Source organism: Oryzias melastigma, linkage group LG4 (assembly GCF_002922805.2).
Source record: "Oryzias melastigma strain HK-1 linkage group LG4, ASM292280v2, whole genome shotgun sequence".
Classification (NCBI taxonomy): Eukaryota; Metazoa; Chordata; class Actinopteri; order Beloniformes; family Adrianichthyidae; genus Oryzias; species Oryzias melastigma.
In genome coordinates, this window is record NC_050515.1 from 21,246,963 (window position 1) to 21,263,649 (window position 16,687).

Genomic DNA, 16,687 nt, shown 5'->3' on the forward strand with positions numbered 1-16,687 from the left:
TAATCTTTCGTATGAAGACGCGGGCCGCAAATCATCATCCTGCGGGCTATTTAAGGTTATTTAAGGTTTAAGTTTATTTATTCTTGAATAATATTCCTGCCTTTTTTATTCATAATTATGTAAAAATTTTACGGTTTTAAAATTTTTAAAATTGGCATTCTGTTTACTTTTTGGACAATTTTGGTACTTACTAAGACGCTTTAGGCTATTTTGGAGTTTAGCTAATATTTCAGCTACATGCTGCTTTGGAGCTAGGCTAATATTTACACGCTAGCTGTTTTGATTGAGTAATTTAGTTTTTTTTTTTTTTTTTAGGCTAATCTTGGCATTTAGCTAAAATTTTACCTGGCTATTAGCTTCAGCGTTATCAGTTATCAATTTCAGCATCTTCAGCTATCAGCACTAGCATCTTCAGTGACCAAATTCAGATTACAGCATTCACACTAGCATTATCACAGGTAATGCTATATATCTAGTTTATAATTATATTAAAGTTACGTTTTTAAAGTTTTAAAAACTTAGTTTTAGCGTGTTCAATACATGTTTATCCTGTTTGACCCACGGCCTGAGGTGTGTTTTGGATTTTGGCCCCTTGTGTGATTGAGTTTGACACTCCTACACTAGAGGGCACTGTAGGTGTATCAGTATTTTATATTGACAGCAACACATAAAAACCATCAGTTTTCCACTGGGTTTGGTGGAATTGTTCCAAATTGATACGGAGGATGAAGAATTCATCAATTTAGTTATTAAAAGTGAAATAAAGGGTTAAGTTGATTCGTTAGCATGTTGTTTATGCTATGATAATCTGAATAGCTGTTCATATGTTGCACTAATAAACTAGATTCCTTCTATGTTTCATGAAGTTAATAAGCATTAATGTGTTTATATTCAGTGGAAAACCTGGACATACTGCTAATTTTTTTGGAACAGATGAGGTAGAGAAGCTGCTGGAAACATTAAAACACTTAAAAAGAATAAAGTTTCCGAGGAAAATTGGTTGTTTTAATCAGTAAGAATAAAATCATCCTGAGTTTGATTCTTTGTTCATCTGCAGGTCATCCTTTCCTGGATCTACTCAGTCTGGAGGCGGAGCCTCCTCCAGAGGCGGGGCAGCAGCTTAAGTGCTTCCCTCTGGGCTGCGGCGACTCGCCCGCCTCCGTCACTCCAGCTCAGGTTTCCTGTCTGCGGCAGGAAGTGTTCCTCAAAGGACAGGTGAAGTCGAAGTGTCCACTTACCGCTCTTTGGGATCTAATTGTATGTCTGACAGAAGCTCTTTTGTCCTCATTTTCTAAACTACGTTTGTGGGTTTTTTTTTTTTCTTTTAGGTCACACAGCCTCTTTGCAGCGCAGCAGAAACCAGAGCCAAAGTGCAGAGCTCCCTGCAGACGCTGCACCCTCGACACAAGAGGCTGCAGGAGCCGGACTCCTACACAGTGAGTCCGCTCGCGCCTGCAGAGCTGAAGCCTCACTCCTCCTCATATCAAACCTGCTGTCTCTGCTTTTCCACCAGGTGGCGCTGTCAGAGAAACTCCACAGTTTGGTAATGGAGCTTCAGAAGAGCGGCAGCAACGACAGCAGCTTTCTTTTAGCTAACTGAAAACGTGTTCCTTTTATAGCGTCATTCTTGTTTCCAAAGTGCCTCAAAGGAAAAAAAAATGTTTTTTTTCTTTTTGAGTCCAGATAGAGACAAATAAAAACTTCCTGTTTTATATCCAAAAGTCTCAATTGTGAATAAACTGGAGATTTTTTAGTCCTCATTTCATGAAAATACACAAAAAGAGGTTTTAAAAAGATGCTTATAATGAAAAGAAAACAGTTTTATCTCACCATTCCTTTCAGCTTTCACAGGGGAGTTTATTTCCACGTGAGAAGAGGAATGGAAATGTTTAAGTGTAAATCTCACAAATCTTGCTTCAGGCCTTGTTCTTTCACAGCTCTATTCCGATATTTAAAAAGACTTGGTGTCATTGAATTCATGCCGAGCACAGGCTGCAATTATTAATTTCTGCTCCATTATTAATTTTCGAACTGTTATCACTTGCATGCATTAAAAGGATGAGATCCGTACTTTAATTCAAATCCCTGTTTAGTCAAAGTTCAACCTGGTATAACTTTCAGCACACGTTCAGTAGTTGCTCGTTTTGTACATGTAGCCTAAAAACGGTCTTAAAAACACGTAACTATGCATGAACACGAGAGTTTTGATTGCAGAAACTCAAAATGCATTTTTGTGTCTATTAAAATCAATAAATCAATCTAAGCTCAATAGATCAGTAATCGATCCATAACAGTAGAGATCGATCTAATGCATAAAGCTTAAGTCTGCTATGCTGATGCTAACATACAATGGGATTTCTCAGTGGACAGCTAACGCTCGGTCGACCTAAACATGCTGACTAAATAAACATCTTCATAAACTCACAGGCATGAGTTTTCCAAACTCCTCTAAAGACATATTTTTAATGCAACTTTTTTGTCCTTATTTTTTAATGCAAGAGATGTTGACTTTCCACCCTTTTCTCATTTTGGATCATTCCATTCTAAATCTTGGCCTCTCCGCTTCTGTGATAAGGCTTCAGTTCTGCGGATGGAAGTGAGGATTGTGTTTCCCGAGGGCTTTCTGGAGCCACATCTGGGCCCATTTAGCAAAGTCATCAATACAATAACGCTGATGACTGATGCAGTGTTGTCCGAAGGCTCGGGAACCACGAGTATCCAATAACCGTAGCCTCCGTGCACAGAGACTTCCTCGGCTTCTTTGAATCTTTTAATGATTTGCTCAACTGTGGATGATGAGCCCTTAAAGTTTCATGGGTCTGTTATTAGTTAACCTATTAGTTGGTCGCTAAAAGTTTTTCTTGATTCTTCACTTTTTTTTTTGTGCTTATTTTACCCCCTTTGTTGCCTCTTTCCTAATATTATTTGATCCTGTAGCAAGCATCACATTTGAGCTCACTTACTGCATAAAACCATAAAATGCCTTCATTTTTTGCTCCTGTTGTGCAATAAAAATTGTTTGACATGAACTCAAAGTCTGCAAGAGTTTCGGAACGACAAAAACACCACAAAGTTGCTGGAATCTGAATCATGTATTCTGACTTTATTGCACTGTAATCCATTACAATTGTATTTACTCTGCTTAATGCAGTCAAGTCTTTAAAAAGTTACTTATTAAGCATCTATATTTGTCTACAAGACATTTTTTGATAAACTGACTTGTTCTTTTATATTGTTAGATAGTTACGTTATAAGACTCTTTATGGTTGTCATATTTTATTCATGATAATCTGTCACACCTCTCTGTACATACGCCTTTATGCTGCTTGAGTAGAAATCTATTCATTGTTGTATTAATGAGTTAGAATACAAACATTCATCTTAAAGATGATGATAACTTTTCAGAGACCACTATCAATGAGAGAAGTAAAAACAAAATTCTAATGGAAAATTGCTCAATTGTTGGTTACCTTTAAGATCCACTCCAGTCATCTTTTGATCCATTGCAAAAGCGTTCTCAGTGGTTCACAACAAAAATGGCGAGTACATCACAGCTACAGCCTTTTTTCAAACACAATTTTTTCATCTCCTGATTCACAAGAATTTGAATAAAGAAATAATCATAAATACAATTTTAATCTGACACATTGCTTCTCACTGTTTTCCCAACAATCTATACGTCATAAGTGTACTTTCATAACTGTCCTCTTGCCAATAACCGTCTTGCAGCATCCCTCGCCGTACCAAAGTAGCAGTTAAAAGTGTTGTACTTGACGTCGATACAGATGTTCAAAATTGATCAGTGAAATATCCAAACAAGGACTGCATAGCAAAGGACCTCCATGATTTCTGCCTGTAGTTGATTTGCCCCACCCTCGGAATTCCTGGCCAATGAGGGAAGAGATCTCTAGTCATGTGGTTTAGTTTACAAGCTGCATGACATTTATGTTGTCCACTGTGATGTCATTTTTACATTATAGCAAAATCAGCCTACCCTGCCTCAATCAAAGTGGTTCTTTCCAAGACTTATAACCAGTGTATCTAGTTTTGAAACATTTTTTGATAGCGTAGGTCGATTTAAACCAGATCCATCTGGTTCGATCGAAGGAATATTAATCAATGAATCGATTTAGTGATTACACCCCTACAAAAAGTTTAATATCTGAGGCAGTACAAATTCATAAGCAGTCTGTAACAATACCAGTGCTCAGGATTTTGTTTTATTTACATAAAAAAAGGTTTCATAAATAGTGACTTTAATTATGTTTTAATTAACTTTGGGTCATGTTTTGTTATTGTCATCTGGTATTAAAGCGAGCCTCTACGTCCTTTTCTCCTCTTCAGTTCTGTCTTTCTCAAACTTCAAGAATCCTGAGTCCTGATTGGCTGCCAGAGGGGTAGGACGAACTCAAATGCAGATAAACATGTGGAGCTGATTAGACACGGAGAGCCTGTGATGTTATCCATGTCCATCTCATCCTACTGTTGCAGCGCACTTATCACCCACTAAATTCACACGAATTCCTTTTCATTTCCCACAGTTTTTCACAAAGTTTCCACTTCCTTTTTTGAACAACAGTTAAGAGATTCTGTAACCAAAGCTCACAAAAGCATGCTCTTTTGGATGTTCTCCTCGTGTCGATTTTCTTTGAGTGCTTTGGTAATCTTTCACAGTCCAAAAACAGGCTGGTTGATAATCCAGGCCAGAGGTCTGCAAACTGAGGCTCTTGACCTGGTGGCATCAACAGAATCAATAGTGAGTTTGTTTTTCTGGTTAATTGGTTTTAGTCAATTAAGTTTTTGAATCTGGTAGTTTGGTCATTTATGTTCATGTTTTTTACTCTTTTTTTTAACATGGTTAATCTACTGTCAGCGTGGCTCATTAATAGAAAAAGCTTAATGCACATATTTCCATCTTTACTGTACAATATTGTCTCAACCTGTTGGTCCGGAGACACATGTGGCTCTTTTATCCCCTTAGTGTGGTTCTTTAGCTTTAATGAAAAAGGCTAAAAATTGAATGCATAATAGCTTAATAATTTATGTTTTGTGATTTCTGCTTAGATTTTTAACATGCCAAACAACTATGCAAAAAACTTTAATTTATCAGAAATTCTGTAGAAATATTTTTTAAATTTGTGTTTTTCATTTATAGTTAGTCAAATAAAAGTCTCCAAATGTTTTATTTTGGTAAATTACCCTAAAGTGGTTAAAGTTTTAAACAAATGCAGTTTAAAATGATTGAAAATGATTTAGAGTTATGTGTTTTGTGCCTCAAACCTTAGAGAATGACAATAAAAATCTCAGTTTATTCTAAATGTTTTGAGTTTTTTTATATATATAAATAGAATCTACTAAAATGTTGTTTATATCTGAGAGTAAAAGGGAAAGAAATGATGATGGCACACCAAAATCTTAAAAAATATCAAATTGTCACAAATGTCACAAACCGGGTGAAACTATTTTGATTCCATACAAAGGTACCATCAACTATATCAGCCCAGTGTATATTCTATGTCACAAATACAAGCTTTTGCAAATATAAGCTTTTTTGTCTGCTCCTGATTCACAACAATTTTAGGAGAGAAATACTCAAAAATGCAATTCAAGCCTTTGTTTTTAAATATATGTTCTCCATCAAACGTGCCACAAAAACATGATAAAAGCCCCCAAAAAGTCTTGTTTTGGTGTCTTGTTCAGAGGGCTTTCTGTAGGATTGGTTTACCCTGGGTGCTATTTAAGCCAGAACCACCTCTATTTATTAAAGTACAGTCCAAAACGTGCATTCATTATTGGTGGAATTGTTGGTGTAAAACTGGGGTGTCAAACTCAATCACAGGCCAAAATCCAAAATACACCTCAGGTCGTGTGCCGAACAGGATAAAAATTCAGTGAACACACTAAAATGACATTTTTAAAACTTTAAAAATATAACTTTTTACCATAATTATGAATTACAGAATAGATCATCTTAAACTTTATATAACTTTCAATATTGTATGTTTTGTCAAAACGATTCAAATTAGAAATGAGCGTTATAACATCGGGCCATTAAAAAACATCAACATAAAAAGATCTGGAGGGCCAGATATAACTCGGAGGGCCGGATCCGGCCCCCGGGCCTTGACTTTGACACATGTGGTGTAAAACTTCAAAATCTGAGGACAGGATTTGGATCTCAACCTGAGCAGTTCCAACCATAGACATATGAATTCAGTCAGTGGTTCCAACAGAACCTGATCAGCAGAGGTTCTGCACACCAGCGGAGGTCGCTCTCCCCTCTTTCTCCTCCTCCTCCTCGCTCTCCCTCCACCTCTCATCCTCCCTCACACTACAGGGAAGGGAGGAAAAAAATCGGATCAAGCTTTTCCGGTCTGATAGCCCTAATTTCCTCCCGGACCTCTGGCTTTGGAGCTGCGGGGGAGGCGCGGGCTGAGACGGGGAGATCCTGGCGGCGCAGGAGCTCAGACGCACGCCGCCGCTCGGACACTCCGCGCGGCTGCCACACTCCAGCGGCCGCTCCGCTGCGCTCCCTCCGCCGGCCGTGAGGCTCGTCTCCGGCCGCGGCGCAGCTCCCACCTCCAGGATTTCTTCTCCTGTTATGTAACTCTCTCGCTCGGATCTCTTGTTTACCGCCGCGGCGGCTGACGCGCGCAGGTAGGACCCCGCGCCGGCCTGCGTCCTGCGCGCAGAGGGAGGAAACCTGAGGCCAGCGGGGATGAGAGCTCAGCCCGGCCGGATTTCACTGGTGCGCTGCCAGAAGCATCTGGAAAGGATAACATTGGGATCGACTCCCCCTCCAGAGGAGCAGCTCAGACGCTCCGGCTGCTCCCCTCTGAAGGATGCCTGTTAGTCTGTGTTTGCAAAGCAACCCTGCTCTGCTGGCTGCTCTCTAGACTCAGATGCTCCTCAGTGACACAAACATCCACCCAAAAAAGACAGACTCCAAGGTCCCCTCCCAACACACAGACATGCACTGAAGATGTGTGCTGCCAGGTTCAGCGGCTGCCTCAATGGCTGTGCAGAGGAGGTCACCTGCAGTGCTCCGGTCGTGACCTCCAGGATGCTGGACTGGACTGGGGCCGGGCCCCGCATCCTCCACACCCTGGAGATGGGCATGGTCCTGACGGTCTTCTACCAAAAGAAGTCCCAGCGGCCCGAGAGGAGAACCTTCCAGATCCGGCAGGACACCAGGCAGATAGTGTGGAGCCGAAACCCGGACAAAACTGAAGGAGATGGTGAGTATCAACCATGATTGTCTGCTGATTGTCTGATGAATCATGGAGCTTCGGCTACAGCTCAAAAGCATAGCCACAGGAAGACTTTGACAGGCTTAAGACCACAACAAACAACTCAGAATGACCATAAATGACAACTTCCAGACACAAACGTCCCACAGAGAAGCCCAGACAGTCCAGATGACAGACGACAGCAAAGCTGTGGAGAAGCATGACAGGCAGAGAAACCACCAAGACTATGTGGGGAAACAACATTTTGATTGTTTATTTAGATGGAAATTGAGGTTTCAGTTTTATGTCTACGCTCATAAAATACAAGGCCTATTTCTAGTGTTTTTCTTACTTCTGTGTACTTTTACATAAAAAATAACATAACTTTCAGTCACTATTCCCCTCACCGTGTCTCTCAAATCACATCATTTGGTTGCACCATGAAGGGAGTGCAGAAAAACACCAATACACCTCCCTATTTTAGGTTTAGTTTGCTTTTACACTGCACTTTTAAGAGTGGACTCGTCCACTTTTAAACGACAGCCCCATACGAGACAGTATTGCCTTAAGTTTAATTAGGACAAAAAAGAAAACCACCAAAAATCCCCCAAACTGGTTAGTTTTCAAGTGACTTTCAAAGACTTGGTGTTTTATAATTCCATTCGGACCCAAACAGCAATTATTATTTTCTCCTCCATGATCAATTTTCAAATGGTTGCCACTTCCATGAATTAACAGGGTCGTCATCCGTACGTTGCTACCAAATCTGAGTTCCTGATTGGTCAACGATTAATCCTGGTTGAACTTGAAACATGCAATAGCTCCACGTTTTGTACGAAGAGCCTAAAAAAGGTCGTAAAGACTTGCGAGGTTATGTGTAAATATGATAGTTCTGAAGCTTGAACCCACATTGACGTAGACTTTTATTGGAAGTGGCCACTTGAACGCACATTTCTAAGGGCGGTGTGGATGTAGCTTGATGTGAGAGTGCTAACCACTGCGCCACCATGCAACCGAAATGACACAATTTGTTTTTTTAGCATGATTTTGTTGACAGTTTAGCAAATATTTTAAGACAAAAAACAGACATACCAAGATAAGATTTCTCTTCCAAGTGATGAATGTAAATAAAAAGACATGCAGTTGGTCAAACCATCAGTTTTCCACACTTTTCCAGTAGTTTTTTGGCTACCCGTTTACTGTAAAATCTGTCATTTGTTGGTTCCCTCCTTCCAACTGAGGCTCTGTCAAAGCTTTCTCGGCATACAGACAGACCACAACCTCCCGACCTCTACCTCCTCCATGTTGACTTCTGCTGGAACTCCTCGAGCTTCCTGTCTGTCTGGTATCTGGCCAAGGCGGCTACAGAGCTGGGCGGTGATGGCGATTGTTCTGCTATTTTGCTGCCTGAAGGAGATTTTTTGTGTGTTAATGGCAAGATTACCTATGGCACTCTTAAGTAAGCTTGATAGAGATTTTATCTTTGTGCCATGTGTTTTTGACTCTACTTTATGTGGCCTGCTGTGAGGGAAAAAAGGACTGCCCTTTAGAGGCAGAAATAGCTTTACTGTTTTCCTTATCGAGCCGAGCTGCTACAGGGGGCTCAAAATAGAAACATAGGACATGCAACGAAAAAAAAAGTGCCACATTCTAAGTGGAGCTTAGGCTTAAAAGGAAGGCTTTCTGTAGAGAAACTTTTCATTTCCTTTATTTTACGCATTTAATTTTTATTTTTGATCATACAAATCTGAGATTAGTTTTAAATTAAAAGCCTTTTTTTATGTGATAGTTGATATTAAAAATGGACATTCAGGTGGAATAAAGTCAACATTATGCAACAGTTGTTTTAAAGTTTCTTTATCATAAAAAAGGACACAACTGAGCTCTGGGGAAGCACAAAGAGGACCTGCAGTAAGAAAATGCAATTCAAGGAATGCCAGTTAGGAAGAAATAGTTCTACAATTACAAGGTTAGTTGTAATCGAACCCTCTCATTCAGTTTCCAGAATCTCAGTCCCACTCCAAGCAGATTTTTTCTATGGTAAAATCGTTCCCAGTTGTCTTTTAATTATGATTATTCCGTTTTCAGCCAAGATTAAAAAGCCTGTGTTGTTTTTTTGGAACATAATTTCTAGGGGTGTAAGAAAATATTGATTCAGTGAAATATCGCAATACTTTATTTGGCGATATTTGTATCGATTTAAAATACTGCCAAGGCGATAAGCAATCATGTAGTTCAGTTTTACTTTTGTTTTCCACTTAAATGTTTCTTAAATTACCAAAAGAAATTGCTTTGGGTGAAAGGAACTTGTTCATTAGATACAGTTGCAGTGTTTCATGTTCTGATCAATAAACAACATGTATTTTACAATTTTACTTTTGTGAAAAATGTATTAATATTCAGATAATTCTCAAGTCATAATTAAAAAAAAGTGAGATATTTTCTGGTTAGTTCTTGGGATAAATCAGGATACATGTCATGTGTATCATGATACGTATCATATCCCCAGACTCTTGCCAATACACACCTCTGATATTTTCTGCAGCACAGCAGAAAAATCATCAGAAAAGCCAATCTGGAAAAAGTAAAACTCTTTTAATACTGGAATTGAAATGCTTTTATTTGCATTGAAAAAGTGTGAGGGCCAACCAATATAATGGCTTGTAACAGACTTTAGCCAATCACACTCAAGAACTCGTACACATAGTTTTTAGAAAGTTCTGGGGTCCATATAATATTGATTATATTACAGGAACTTGCAGAATGGTAGAAATGTGAATTGTCTGGGCAATTATACTAGACATTGGATATGCCTTAGTTCAATGAATGTAAATATCCTCCAGTAAAAAAAAACCAAAAACTTTCACTTTAGCTGCCACAGGTAATCAATGAAGATTTGAAAGTATTAAGAAAATATGACTTTGTTGGGCTACACAACATTAAAAACTTGTGATGTGCTATATTAGAGATCAATATTGCAACAACGATATGACTTGCGATACATGACCAAGTTACATTGCAACTAATACATAATTTCCATTTCGCTGCATCAGTTTTATTTACTTCTATTCAACAAAACTTAAATTATACTGCAGATGAACCCTGTCTACATAGGAGACGAGTATCTAAAATAAAAAAGGTCCATCCAAATGTTCAAATGCAAAAAGGCTCTATTTAATTTGTTAAATATTTCCATAAGATTGTCTTTGGATAAGTAAACATTTAAGGTAACCATCAATTGCAATCTAAAAAGTCTTTTTTAATACATGTATTGCACCGGCTGATAACATTGCGAGTATTTATGATGTATTCTGCAGGGATAGGACTGTGGCATGTTGTTGTTATTGCTAAGGCTCACTAAAGGAGAATCAAGTCATGATTCATGATTTAATTTCGATTCAGAAAGTCACAATTCAACTTTTGATTCAACTTAATTTGTCAAATTTCTGTACTAAAAGCCCTTTTGTTTCATTTTGAAGAAAAATGTTTTCATAAATCTGCAAAAGACTGAGAAACAGTCTTCAAGAAGAATTAACATGGACATATTGACACGTGGGACATTTATTTTTGCCTCGATTAGAAGCAAATTTTTAAACTTTGACTTTTCTTGAAGCATTTTCCAGGAATGACAGAAAAAACACTGAAACTTGTAAAATGTATTTTGTAAGTTTTGGGGTATTGGAAATGTCTTGGAACAAATAGTCTGGATCATCCATTTGACTTATGTGTGTTCTAGTTGTAGCTTTGTTCATAGATTGTTTTTCCTAAAAAATGTTTGTTTTTTTTTAAATTCCTTTGTTTGTAAAGAGTTAATGGCTAAATTTTTTTTTTTCTTTTCTGAAGTTCTTCTGCTATTCTGGAGATCTCAAGCTCTAACAGCAGCTGCAAATTTTGCTTTTAAAAGAGTCTTTGTGAATTATTTATCTATGAATTAAAACCACATATCCGGCACCTTTATTAATTGTGTAGGGAGGGGGGGGCACACACAAGTTGGAGCTAAAGCCAGAGCAAACACTGTCTCTGCTTAGTCATCTTCACCGGTGAAAATCCAGCTTTCCACACACAAACACACACAGACAGACACACACATGCTTTCATAACCCATAAACGCCCCTCTACAAACAACCTCCCACCGGACGAAGCCTCCAGCAGATTCCAGGAACTCAGCGGGTCTCTCCTTCACTTTATCTCTCTTAGCTCCATCTCCCCTTTCTCCTTCACTTATCTCCCCGTTTTCCTCCCCCGATTCACCTAGATCCCCCGTCTCATTTTAAGATCTTATTCTGTTTTCTTTTGGAGGTCATTCATTTTCATATTTTTATTTTCTCTCTGATACCATAACCCCCCCTCCATATGCCAGTTCCCCTAGACTTCCTGCCTTTGTTTCTATTACCTGATACATTTTCCTTACTGCTGCTTTAAAATGAAGTCTGTCTGCACACCCACACTGTAGTTTTTTTTCTTCGAGATGAGCTCTTTGCAAACAGTGGAGGTATGAAATCCTGAGGCACAGGAAGTGCCGGTTTATCAGGGAGGCTCCTACTTCCTTTCTCCGATTGAAGGAGTAAAAACAAAAGCTCGACATCTTCTGCAGAGAGCAGAGACACCGACCACAAACGAGGCCTGGGATATTTTGAGTGGTTAGCCCAACCGGAGGGCTAATTTAAAGCACGATTGAGGGTTAACCAGAGCTCATTTGGACAGTTAAATCCTGGACTCAAATGTCAGAGGCGTATCCATGTGTTATTACTTCCTTTTGTGTGTTATCGCTGGCTTCAGAAATAACAGCTTCAGTTTCAGACCCCAAGCTTTTGTCCATATGTCTGTGTTTAACTCAGCTCAGGCAGCTGGTGGAGAGCTTCACAGCTGAGAGGTAGCTTTTCCGGTAGCTTTATCATTAACCTGTGAATAAAAAGCAAACATGAGTTTGATTGTTCAGCAAACATTTATCTTCTCACTTACAGTATTTCACATAAGTCCTTTGTGTTATGCTTCTGTGTAGGATGAAATGCTAATTGGCAATAGTTTCTTTGTAGTAGCTATTGTAGCTTTCTTAGGATTAGCATGCTAACACTAGCCTCTGCGGTTTAACCTTTTAAAGATTTTACTACCACTTAAGCCTCGTTTCAATCTGGTACAGTACAGCAAGTTGGGGTATTTCAGTGTCGCTTCCACTGAACGGTTAGTTTTCTCAGCGGATGCGTGGTGTAGACCGCTAGCAAAATTGTAGTGTGACGACTAGAAAAGAAACAACAATGGAGGTCATTCAGCAGCTCGTCTTTTTCTTGCTTTATTTCTCATGTATAACCCACATTTAATGCTGTTTGAAGATTGTGGGCAGCTAACGTTAGCTTAAATGAGCACTATAATGGCGCTTTCTAATGTTGTCATCCCTTTCTGCCAATCAACAGGTGGCAACAGCGGCTCCATCCCAACTTTTCAATAGACCTACAACTGATAGGGTCCCCCAAGAAGTACAGTGCGGTACTGTTTCTATTTTACAATGGCAAACGCTCAAAATACCAGACCGGACCGCTCAGTAGAAACGAGGCTATATAGTATTTCACATTTTTCTTATTTATTATCCTTCTCTGTAGGATCAAATGCTAGTTGGCGGTAGCTTCTTTGTTGTAGCAGGTGTTATTGGAGCTATTTTGGGATTAGCATGCTAACACTAGCATGTGCAGTTAGTTTAACCTTTTAACACCTGAGATGTCACTGGTGACACCTAAATTATACGTGCTCATGGGTCTCCAAATCCAGGCCTCGAGGGCCGATGTCCTACAATATTTTTCAACCAATCAGTCATTGAAGCTCCTTATTGGCTAAACAAGCTGATCCAGGTAATCAGCTGCAGATAAGGCAGGATTTCTGGAGAAGTAACAGGAGATTAGCCCTCGAGGCCTGGATTTGGAAACTCCTGATATAAAGTGTTCTTTATTTTAGCTGTGCACTGATTTACACACACACACAACGCTTTTCTTTGCGACTTACATTGATTATGTAAGCACTTAACTGTAAAGTGTTGTACGCAGTTTCTGCCGTAGTTCATTAGAAATTTGCCTCTGAGTAGTGGGCTGTACTGTTGGTGTGGAGCAACCCCACCCCTTTTCCCCTCCCCTTCCTTAGAGCTCACAGTTTACAGTGTCTTCCACTTCCTCACAGCTTCTCACACCCCTAATATAACATCACAAAAATAGCCAGCAATTTTAAGGGTATCCGTACAGTTTTGAGTCACATGCCACTTCAGACGAGGAAAACATACATGGATCTATTTGTCTACTAGTGGATGCATCAGATCGAAGAGGAGCAGGGAGCTTACAAATGTAATTTCTACATCACAAATATAATTTTTTCCAAACTGTCTTTTTTTGTCTGCTCAGAACACCACGACTATCAGAGGTTCAAACACTTTTTTTCTGTGTTTCAGGATTTTTTTCCCCTTTTTGCTTTTCTGTTGCCTTAATTAAAACTACAGCTACATAAATTAAAAATGTTTTTCAATAAAAAGATTACATAAAATAAATCAAGATATTGTAATTGACACTTAAAGAGACCCAAGTTCTTAGTTTTGAGTTAATTTTTTAGCTTTTTAATAAAAATGTGCTATATTTTCTTTAGCTACATTAGTGTTCTTCATCCTCATTCAGAAGACTCAAATCTATTGACAAAAGTTAAAGTCTTTCTGTCCGGTTTTGACCAGAATCCCACAGTTCTCTGGTTTCTTTCTTCTTCTCTGGAATTGACTCCAAACTGATGGAGCCATCTGGCTGGGACTGATGTCAGCAGTTGTACCAGGAACCGTTTGCTGCAGCAGAACTGGGCTGCAATTATCACCGGCTGCTTTCTGTGTGCATGCTGTTGCCTTCAGGAGCCCTCGGTCATTCCAGCACCCTGAGCAGAGTCTCAAACTTAAGCTCTCATTCTTATATATCATAAACCTAATCATCTAAGGGCACGATCTGAAGAGAGTGTGGACTATGTTTAAGCTATTAGTGTGTTGGTACCTGAGTATTAGAGAAAAGGTGTGTGTAAGTAAACAATGGCAAACTGAGCTTTTTTGGTCCACTGTCCAAACTAAATGGCAGGAAATGATAAAGAGGGCAACGGAAAAATACTTCATGGGTTTCTGCGTGTTATAGCCTTTAATAGCTTCAAAGTTCATTATTTATGCCTTTAAGGGCAACTCTTAATTTAGCAACCCCAGACAAACACAGAATTGGGCAAATAAAAAAGAATACATTTTTAAAGGAACAATTCATTGGATTAAAAACTGCAAAACCTTTCATTGATAGACCATAACACATCTCAAATGCTCAAACTAACAACAAGCTCATGAACCATAACTGAGGTTTCACATGAGTGATTTTAAACAGAAGTTTTTCCTAAAGCTTTAATTTTATGAATGAAAGTCACTATAACAGCAATAGTTTTTTTTCTGGAATATACAGTATATATAGTTTTTCTGGGCATTCTAAATTGTACCTTACAGTGACTTGTTTGGAAAAAGTACGCAAAATAGAGACACTTTTATTTTGGAAATACTACAAATTTGTATTGTAAGGATTCTGCTCAGACTTCCAATGAAATGTGAGACACTGACAGGAGAAACGTAGACATACTTCCCGACAGAAGCCATTAGAATCCTTCAGTAGCATCAGAAAATCATGTTTATGAGTCGCTTTAAGTTGCTGCAAGTTGCTGTTTGGAACCAGAATCATTGTCGGCTCTAATAATTTACCAACAGTGAGTTTTGGCTAGAGGATTTATCATTAGTTGATTACTTTTAAGTGAAAGTGTGCACGTGTTGCTACGTACATGTGATGCACTTTAGGTTTTTATCTCCTTTTTTTTTTCGGAAAATAATCTGTATCTGCATGTGTTGATCGCAGCTGAGAAAATAATATTTTCGCCCCTATGTGTGTATTAGTGTGTTCATCCCATAGACTTGGGTTCATCCTCTGCTGAAGTTTGTATTTTTGTCATTGTGTTCAATGAAAAAAAAACAAAAAAAACAACCATGTCTTGAACGTGGGTTTTTGAACGTGCTTTTAGCCCATGGTCCACATTCTGGACTGCTACCTGATACTAGCATATGCCCGCCACCTATAGTTGGAAGAGCTTTAGTGTGAAATGTCAAAGGGGTGCAAATGTCCTGAATATTACTCCAGGCTTTTTCTTTCACAGCTCTATTCGGATCTATGAACGACTTGGGCCAAATCTCAATTCTTCCACTTCTCTCTACCCCTCCAATTGTTGGGGCATTTGAAGGGGTAGGGTTGTTCAAAATAGTTTTTTAAGGGCTAACCCTCGGGGCGGAAGGAAGCAGAGCCCTTCGCTAGCTAAATGCTAAGGTGTTTCTTGACATAGGTGCGCTCTGAAGCACAGAAGTTTACATTTAAATGTAAATGATGACTTTTTGTTTTAGCACGACATTTTTAAATGTATAAAACTGATATTGTTATGTATTTCCAAGCGCTAGCAGCTCCGTGCTAACATAGCCAATCAGTGACTATTGATGACATCATCAAGTGGGAGGGCTGTCCATAACTCTCCATTTGGAAGGCTAAATGTAGGGGTAGGAAGAAGCCGTAGGGGTAGAGGAACAATTCACATTCAGCCTTGGTGTTTTATTGTTCCAGCCCGGCACAAATTGCAAATTTTTATTTTTTGTAACGTTTGGTACTAAAAGGGCACTAGGTACATGTCGCTATCAAATCCAAGCCCCTGATTGGTCAAAGTTCAACTAGTTCAAATTTCGACCCACATTCAGTGTATGACACAAAAACGGTTGTAAAAACTTTGGTAGCAACGCGTGAAAGTTAGAGTTTTTAATGTGAAGGCCCAAAATAGGCATATTTGTGTGTTTACATAGACTTTTCCTTGAAAATGGTCACTAGGATGCATGTTGCTAAGGCCCGAGTGAATGAGGTGCGTCTGTCACATTTGAGGTACACTATCTTGAAGCTTACATTATCTAACTTATGTCAAATAAGCCTTTTGTTAGGTTTGGGTCTCCTCATCTCCTTTAAGGGCACATTTTTATAAAATCTGATTCTTATATTTTCTGCCCACCCATAGGAAAAATCTGTTGCTCAAATGTGGCTCAAGCTCGTTGTTTACTAACCCCCTTGTTGAAAAGCCGGTCAAACAAAATTATTTTTTTTATAATTTTAAATTATTTTACCCCTTGTGCTCTCTTATAGGGTCAAGATGACCCTACCATTACATTGATGTGTGATCTCTCCCATAACAAATGTGGACAGGATCTTATGTCTGCCACGGACACCAGACAAGATTAAAAAAACTTCCCAAACATGAAAAAAGCCACATGACTGCCTCCATCTGCTTCTTCCATGGACGTTTCTAAAAACCCGGCCAGCCTTTTTGCTTTTATCCATCTGCCACGTTTGCAGAGGAAGGAGATGTTTTAGCTTAACCAAAGAGCCCCAAACAGA

The 16,687-nt window shown here is 39.0% G+C and overlaps 2 protein-coding genes across 3 annotated transcripts in view; both read left to right on the top strand.

Moving 5' to 3' along the window:
• The window catches only part of naprt (nicotinate phosphoribosyltransferase), an 8,179-nt gene extending 6,458 nt beyond the window's left edge, over positions 1-1,721 (top strand). For both annotated transcript variants that reach the window (XM_024278616.2, XM_024278615.2), the window contains exons 11-13: positions 1,058-1,215; positions 1,329-1,436; positions 1,514-1,721. In XM_024278616.2, coding sequence (XP_024134384.1) covers positions 1,058-1,215; positions 1,329-1,436; positions 1,514-1,600 — 353 coding nt within the window. In that variant the 3' untranslated portion in view covers positions 1,601-1,721. The remainder of the gene's footprint in view (positions 1-1,057; positions 1,216-1,328; positions 1,437-1,513) is intronic.
• A 4,591-nt stretch (positions 1,722-6,312) lies between these two features.
• The window catches only part of LOC112150370 (1-phosphatidylinositol 4,5-bisphosphate phosphodiesterase gamma-1), a 36,528-nt gene continuing 26,153 nt past the window's right edge, over positions 6,313-16,687 (top strand). Inside the window, exon 1 of the mRNA XM_024278618.2 lies at positions 6,313-7,238. Coding sequence (XP_024134386.1) covers positions 6,983-7,238 — 256 coding nt within the window. The 5' untranslated portion in view covers positions 6,313-6,982. The remainder of the gene's footprint in view (positions 7,239-16,687) is intronic.